Consider the following 9064-nt stretch of genomic DNA (forward strand, 5'->3'; position numbering starts at 1 on the left):
TCGGACCGGACCGGATCGGATCGGATCGGATTGGATCGGATCGGATCGGATCGGACCGGACCGGATCGGATCGGATCGGATCGGATCGGATCGGATCGACAAAACCCGGACTGGTTCAATATCAAAATTCCTGCCAATAGACACATGAAATCCCTGGGTCACCAGTTAAGGTTACTTCCCACCTTCACGGGTGTCCTTCCGGAAAACGTTCGTACTTGCGTTTCAATAAAATCATAGCAAACTATACATCAGAAGAAAGCTTAATAAATGTGGACAGTTTGTGTATGCAAGGGCCATCTGAACAAAGTACAAGTGCCGGATCTTGGGAGATCTGACCAGCAAATAATATTTAGACTAAAAACAAAATAATTATGCAAGGCTGGTTGTACGGCTGTGAGGATATATAGTTTTTGTTTGACCAATATTTCGTCAGCTACGGCCCGACTTCTTCAGGGAGTTATGTACGAGTTATGATTTAACTCCCTGAAGGAGTCAGGCCGTGCCTGACGAAAATTGGTCAAACAAACACTATATATCCTCACAGCCGTAAAACCAGCCTTGCATACTTATTTTGTTTTTAGTCTTAATAAACGTAGTTCACGCCAACAGATATAGTGTAACCGAGTTTTCCTTTTATTGTCAGGAGCCGGTAAGACGTGAGACCACCGAGAGTTCTTCTAATTAATTTATCGGGTATCGGATGCCGCTTCACGAGCAAAATGACTTCACAGTGTTGTTATTCACAAGCCATCAATCAAAGAAATTGTCTCAGGCGTTTTCGATATTCTGATTGGTTGTTTAGATATCTGCATCTAAGGTTGGAGTAGCCAAAAATATGCGAGGTATGTTGTGTAAATGGACGCCATGAGAAATTATTCTAAATATCGGAATCTCCTGACAAGCTTTTGTTGATTGATGGCTTGTGAATAACAACACTGTGAAGTCATTTTGCTCGTGAAGCGGCATCCGATACCCGATAATTATAAATTTAACAGAAGAACCCTCGGCGGTTTCACGTCTTACCGGCGCCAATTCTAACACTTACCAAAAGAAAAACTCGCTAAAGCAGTATATTTATCGTAAACTACATTTACTAAGCTTTCTTCTGATGTATAGTTTGTTATGATTTTATTGAAACTAACGCGAGTACGAACTTTTTTTCCGGAAGGACACCCGTGAAGATGGGAAGTAACCTTAACTGGTGACCCAGGGATTTCATGTGTCTATTGGCAGGAATTTTAAAAATTGAACCAGTCCGGGTTTTGTCGATCCGATCCGATCCGATCCGATCCGGTCCGGTCCGGTCCGATCCGATCCGATCCGATCCGATCCGATCCGATCCGATCCGGTCCGGTCCGATCCGATCCGGGTTTTGCCAACGGCCGTCTTCAACAAGTAAATCAATCAGATCGTGCGTTTATATTCCGCAAATGCGAGAAAACTTCCAGCGATTTCCTCTGTTGTTTTTCTTGTGTTGTGTAAGTTATCTTTCAGTCAAAGTTTTCGAAAGAGCACTTTTGTACACAATTTGACCTTGTTTGTTCTCTCATGAAACATGATAGTGATCAATTAACTAAATTAATCTTGCGGTTTTGTGTATTTTGACAAGCAGAAAACACGTGGTGAAATTTTGTTTAATTCGGCATCAGCGTTTTTTCCCTTTTTTTTTTGCACTTATACCTGCAAGAAAACAAAGCGATTGGAACAAATTTCAAACAATTTTTATCCATTGAGTGGTTAGACTTAACTGTAAATTGCATAAGGCATATTTTGAGTTATAATACATATTTTTCAAGCGCTTTGTTTAGTTAGCGATCAAAAACTTTCTTGATTGCTTAACGCGCGCTGCTTCGAAAATTCTACCTTTACATTTTCAGTTGAGCCTTAGGACGTGTTTTGAATCACTTTTTAGCAATATTTTTACATCATCTGGAAGTTCACTGTTTCTTCTTCAAGGTGAACTTAATTCTAGAACTCAGTATCTTGTGTAATCTTGTGTACATTTACTGCGCATATGGTTTATTTTTAACGCTCGCTTTCCAATGCAAAACCTCGAAAATTTCCCAAGTTATCTTGTACAACACAACAGCGCACGCGAATTAGTCCATGGGTTAAAATGGGTGTTTACCGGTAGGCTTAAGTAAGAATTATTTTCAATGCTGTTTAAATATAGACCAACATACTTATTTGAAATAGTATTTTTAGGGTAAGTCTATTTGGGTAGCCCGCTGGGGTTCAATGTCCATGGACTGGGGGTCAGTGTTTTGTCCACCACCATACATAGTAGTTGTGATTGTCTGAATTACGTTGTGCTTGCTTGAAGAGATACAGAGTCGAAAAAGGCTGATTTGTCTTTTTGTTATACTTAAATAAGTCAAATGTAAACAACCTTTGCAAATTGTAGTTTGAATTAATAAAACATAGCACTGGATTGAAACGTGTGTGTTCTTCGTTTTTTTTTTTTAAGGTCAACCCATGCAAATGAGCAGAATGAATCATCCTAGAGTTCCTGTACTGCTGGTAAGAAAGATTTAAAAAAGAGAAAAGTGGCTCTTTTTGGTGATGGTCTTGAGATGAGTAGAGTAGTACAGTACATTGTACATTGTATATCAACATGGGAAAAACAACTTTCATAGGCTTAAAGCTGAGGGTTGTCATGATGTTTTCATGAAGCTGGCGACACAATGAAAATTATAATCAAGTGAAGCCATGATCCTCACAGTTATGAACACAATTTTATCGATTGTGTAGAGAAGCCTGAAAAATTCAGAACTTCAGCGGGGTTTAAACCTGTGACCTTGTGATGCCGGTGCGATGCTCTAACCAACTGAGCTATGAAGCCACTGATGTTGAGAACTGGTCATTTGTGGGGTCTGGTGTTCCCATGATGAATGAATCAGCCAAGGAAAATGATATAATTATGAAGTGAACAATACTTTGAACTGCAATATGAAATCAAGTGAAGCTATGATCCTTGCAGTTATATGAATGCAATGAATCAAATCAATATATGATTCATTTCATATATCATTTCCTACAAAAAATTATGGAAGTAGCAAGCTATTTTAATTAAACTGATGTTATTGGGGACATACACTATAATAGTTTTTGAGTGCAGGACCCATTCATCCCTGAGGTGGCCCCCATTGATGATTCAAATCAATCTTCTTGCATTGGACACAGTAAAATCTAGAAGTATTATCAGAAACCCATAAGGGTTGAAACGTGTAACGGCCCCTTGTGTGCTTGGAAACAAGCTTCTGATAATTCAATTTGCTAAGTACCATATTTGGAACAACAAGAGCAAGGAGTTTCCAAATATGGTACTTAGCACTGAAACATTCAACCAATCAGTTCGCACTGAATATTCGGAAGCTGTGAACGCGCGTTACACGTTTCAACCCTTATGGGTTTCTGGTATTATTCTTAGGAGGGAAAGGGGCTCAGTGCTTCCAGTGTTTTAGTACGTTTACTCTGAGTAGTGGGTTATTTTCACCATCATGGTAGTAGCCAGCTGCCTTTTACTGATGACAGGGATGGGAAAACTATCAACATGCTGTATGTACTGTTCAATGTACTGTACATGGATGGTACCTGGACTTGTTTGGGATTTTTAAAGATAAAAAATTAAAACTAATAATCATAAAATTTATCTATAGTAAGTAATAAATAAATAGCTAGAACTAAACACTGTGCAAGCAAGTTTGAAAAATTGAACGCATAAATACTGCGTTTATGTAAATAAAATTATAAGATCTCGAAGAGTGGGAGCGCCATGCTCCTACAAAACAAGCTTGTATAGTAGATCTGTAATGAAAAAGTAGTCCACTCTTCTCTGTCTATCTCTCTATATATACAGTATATCTATTGTTCAACTTGATGAATATCATTAAATTATTATTATTATTATTATTATTATTATTATTATTTATTTATTTATTTATATATTGTCTAAAAATTATCTGATTCACCAATTAATTGTTGCACAGACAAATTTGTACACTGTATGTATGTATTGGTAGTTATGTTTTTTTTCCTCCTAGCTAAAGTCTGTCTTTAAAGCTAAAAGATTGGCTCAAAGAACATCTATGGCCAGAAAGATCTATTTACGTTATATCCTTAATTTATGGTCCCGAGGGAAACAGTTTTGTTTCCCCGAGAGTCCTCATGTTTTCTGAGACGAAGTCGAGGGAAACATCAGGACTCGAGGGAAAACAAAACTAACTAGTTTCCTGAGGGACCAGACATGAAGTGCTTTGTTATATAATTATTTAGACTTTTCCTGCAACAATCACAGCAAAACCTCCGGGCCGGGCAACAACTGCGGAATTGTACCCCAGTCTGGTCAGGGCCACGTGACCAAGAATCAACCAATCACAGTGCTCGTTTTGTTGAGCGAAAGTCTAGGTATATAACAATATAGTCCTGTTATAATATTAATACAGTTGTTTCCTTTCCTTAGAACTATGGTGGGATGCGGCCCCCTCCTAACAGCTCAGTAGCACCTGGGGTTAACATGCCAATGTAAGTCTTACGTTAGTACAGTAAGTAGTCAAATTCATGTGCACCGCTTACCCAAGCTTTTGAGACTTGATAATGCAGGTGCACTGCTGTGGTTTGGCAGACACTTAATTTCATGCAACACAACAAAGAATTTTCTTCCTTCCACTTAACAGCGCGGACACTCGAACCATGAATGGTTGGGACTTTTTTTCGCATTTTTCCCCAACACTGACCAATCAGAAACGTCCTGGAAAACAATAACCTCGACATTCTTTTGCGACGTCCAATCATAAAGCTGGCTTAAATTCAAAGCAAGTCATGAACTACGGACCAGCCAATTCCGAGGCTAAGAATGATTCTTTGGTCAGAGTTTTGTTTCTTTTCGTAATTGATCGAATTGGAACGCACAATAAAAGTCTTCCACCAACACTATGTCAGGGCACTGTAATGTTAGGATCAATAATCAACTTGGCCACCACGATGGGCTTAAGCAACAAAATATTACTGACACTGTACGGGTCCCTGTGGGATACGTACATTGTAAAATTACGAAAGCAACAACACTTCTCTGCCTGTTACATTGTATGTGTCAGAGTCAACAGACCTACATCGAAATTATCATCGGCACCTGCCATCCTCTTTTCAAGAAAAAAAGTTTCCCACCATAAAAGTCAAGATTTGAGTGTGTGACCTATCAAGGGTTTGAGTTGCCAGGGGTAAACGTGAAATGTATGGCAAAAAAAGTCTACATGTAGATCTTTATCGATTTATTACTCTTGGTGTTTGAGTAGACTTTCTCAAAGTCCGTTTTTGTGGACGCTCGTTTCTCGCGACTACGTCGCTCACTCGTTTCGCTCGTTGTCCAAAAAGACGACTTGGGGCAAGTCTAGTGTTTGAGTTGCAGGAAAACAAAATGTGTTGAAGTTCTATTTGGTTATTGACAAATGCAAACACTTCTCATCTCATCCAATGAACAAACAAGTCCTTTAGTTACCTCGTACTCTTGTGTGCTGTCAATGGGAACTGGAACCCCAGGGAAATATGAAATGACAAGACCAATAAATTAATAAATTTTATTAATTTCAATGTAATAAATTATGTTGATATACAGTATGGCATTCTGTAGTTGTCTTCACAGCTGATATCCCTTCTTTGTTAATGGGGGAAGCAGAGAAAAACGTAACTTGTCATTAATTTTTACCAGCTTGTAAACAGGCGATGATTGACCCTCAGAAATACCACTCTGGTTTCTCTGCCGGTTTAGTCACCATTTTACTGCCGTTTTCAGTCAAGAAAGCTTTAACAGACTCATAATAACATTATTAAAACTTCTCTTGTTACAGTGCGACGAGCCTTACCGTGGCCACCCGACAAAGTTTTTTACAAATTGTCCACCAATCAGGATGCGTAAATTTGATTGGCAGTGACGCCTCCTTGAACACCATTGCCTGGGTTTTTGAGTTGACGTATTATTTTATACGTAATTTTCAAATGTGAAAATTTGTTGGGTGGCCAGGGTAAGGCGTTGCACTGGAAGTCCATTTTTGAATTTTTGTTGCTACACAATAATATTTATTGACATACAGTAGTGTTTGTGAAACAGATCTTAAGAAAACAACCAACATTTCTTCCACATTTTCACATTCTTGTGTCTTTGGTAGTGTCCAGCCTGTCTAAATCAGCTTTTCTCCTCTTCTCAGCATTGATTTCTTTCCAGTTGAACATATCATGTGCTAAGCAGCCTTGCATGTTTGTGATATGAATATTTAATGAATACTAACAATACTTGCGCAAGACAGTGTACATTACGTACCCCGCACTGGATACACGTAATTTCTCCCAAGCTTGGTGATAAAAACACTCGATGAAAATTTTAATGTTTTGGTCGGAGTTGTCCCATTCAGTGCCATTTAACCTGGCAGCGGTCGTGCAGACTACACAAAAATTATCTTTTCGCACCAAAATTTCAGGCTCTAGTGATTCAAATCCCTGCAAGTGGAAACAAGTCAACTTGTTGCTTGCTGTTGTGACACTCGCACAACTTCATCACTCGACTCAAAGAAGTTGACTATGGGCAATTTAAGTCTAAATTATACTTGGTAACCGTAATTAGAGAATTTTTTGGACCTTGTTTCAGTCAATTGAATTTTTTAGAACTGAAAACAATTTAAAGCCAATCAGTTTGAAAAGGGATGCAACTATAATTTGCAATGCAAGAAATGTATTTACTGTTGAACGTAAAGTGCATGTAAAATGTTTCTGTTCCTGTTGTAAACCATTCCATCCAAAGCAAACATGTCACCATGTTTCGCAGAATTTCGCTTTTTCTGTACCTTGCAAGTCTTATAAACTTGGCAGAACTCAGTAATTTGGACCCATGACTGTTATGAAAGAAGCATGGGTCCATTCTCGATTTTACATCCCAAACTGCTTTGCATTCTGTTTTCGAAGGAATTTTGTATCGCAAAGCACTTTGTGAGGTAAAATCAAGAATGGACCCATGACCTTTGGTTTTGATAACATCGTGCATCTTGACAGGCCGATAAAAAGCAAAATTTTGAGTTAAGTATGGTATTAAAAAATATTTTTGCTTTTGATATTAATTTTGAGTTTATTTGTACTTTAAAATTTGTTTTACCTTCACAGGCCAGGCAGTAGACCTTGGAATCCCACAACATCGGTAAGGAGTGAACTGTAACTGTCTCTGGGCACTGACTTTTAATCTTGACAAGGAAAAAAAATCCTGATATGTATCACAAGAACATTCAAACAACATAAATATTGTGGATGATTTCAAATAACGGATTGAAATAAATGGCCATTTCTCAGCCTTTAAAATATTCTTCCAACTACCTTTGATGTAATTATAGTGCAGGTGATGATAAAATGTTAGCCCCATCAAGTGAATGAAGAATTATATAATATAAGCTCAATAATACATGCATTTTGATTGGTTATCACCCACTATCTACATTATTAGAGGACAGACGCATAGCTGGCGTCAGCATCAAGAACTTTTTAATTCTTTGTGAAAATTAATAAAACAAAGATAGCAGTTTGCTTTGCATCCGTTCAGTGATAGATCACCGAAGACTTCAAAATCTGGTAAGAGCATCGGTGACAACTCAGCTATTGCCTTGTGTGCCACTTTTTTGTTGTTACCACATTGTAACGATCTATTACTGAACAGATGCAGGACAACATGAAATCTACATTGCATTATTTTGTTAAAGGTATCTAATTTTTAATATTAAAAACTGAATTATGGATATCAGATTTCCAGCATTTTCATTGGCTCGCCAGACACAGGCTATCAGTTCAGGCTAAACCTGTTGTACCTAATATGGTCGAGGAACGTGTCTGCAATAAAGCGAGCTGAAAACATTTTTGTAGCTGTGACAAAAATGGCAGACAAAAGCCATTTTGGACTGGAATTGGCCGAGGCAGAAATTGATGCTTTAGTCGACAAGACATGGAATAGTTGTTGATCCTCGTTGGTTAGCAATCGCTTCGTATCCAATGTGTCCTTGTAGAATAATTGTAGAATAATCAATGAGGAATCTTGATGCTGAGAAAAAAATCTGACCTCTCCTTGGCAGGGCTTGAACCTACGAAATTCCGATTACAAAAAAAATATATGCTATTCAATCATTTACCAGGGTAAGCATTTCATCATCTAGACTTGAATTGTGAGCACTATTCTGGCAATCTGAATCCTAGTGGTAAAGTGGGACAATTGCCACATGAACCTAGTTTGATGGCCTTGCCTCCCTGAGTCTCCTATAGGGTAATTCCACAATATTCTGCATGCCACGGAGGGGACATCTCAGAAAACAATACCATAAATAGCTCCTTTTGCCAAATTTAGTTTAGTTCACTGTTCACTGGACTTGTAATGATTAAATAACTGATGACTCTTCTTTATCAAATCCTTTCAAAACTATTTCTGTCACATCTGGCAATATTTAGTCCTTTATTCAATCTGTCACGGAGGGGACCAGAAAACCAAAGAAAATTGAAATTTAAAAACTAGGCTAAAAATCCTGTGAACGTAAACCGGCAGCAACAACACTTAAGTGCACATTTGATTTTTATGTTAATCAACAATTAAACTGCATTGATGGAAAAGACATTCTTGCTCTCTGATACAGCACAGATAATAATGAATGATCACAGTTATTGTCACAGAGGGGACTGTCACGGAGGGTACCTCTTGTCTAATAGATAGCGGTCATTAATAGCCACCCTGCCATCTTCTCTGTAGCAAAGTGTTTAAGTAAAACAATGATACTAGACTTGTCTAGTGTTATAACCAAAACCTTCTAGAGGTGTATTATAATTATATACATGTATCTGTAAAAATGTTGCACACTCTTTTAATAATGCATTCCTTCTCAAACAGCGTCACTTTCTGATTATTTTTGTTTTATTTTATTTAGAAATATTAGGTTCTGACAAGCTAGGCAATTGAAAAAGACAACACTGTACTGTAAAAGGCTCATTAAGACCTTGTCCTAACAAAAACAAGACACTTTCCAATCTGCAACTTCCATGAAGTCTT

The 9064-nt window shown here is 37.9% G+C and overlaps 1 protein-coding gene across 2 annotated transcripts in view; it reads left to right on the forward strand.

Moving 5' to 3' along the window:
* The window catches only part of LOC138007392 (AP-1 complex subunit mu-1-like), a 17022-nt gene extending 8849 nt beyond the window's left edge, over positions 1-8173 (forward strand). Inside the window, exons 5-7 of one of the 2 annotated variants that reach the window (XM_068854661.1) lie at positions 4463-4524; positions 7150-7183; positions 7779-8173. In XM_068854661.1, the coding sequence (XP_068710762.1) occupies positions 4463-4524; positions 7150-7183; positions 7779-7991 (309 nt within the window). In that variant the 3' untranslated portion in view covers positions 7992-8173. The other variant, XM_068855393.1, reaches the window with a different exon arrangement.
* Positions 8174-9064: the final 891 nt, after the last annotated feature.

Source organism: Montipora foliosa, chromosome 1, assembly GCF_036669935.1.
Source record: "Montipora foliosa isolate CH-2021 chromosome 1, ASM3666993v2, whole genome shotgun sequence".
Classification (NCBI taxonomy): Eukaryota; Metazoa; Cnidaria; class Anthozoa; order Scleractinia; family Acroporidae; genus Montipora; species Montipora foliosa.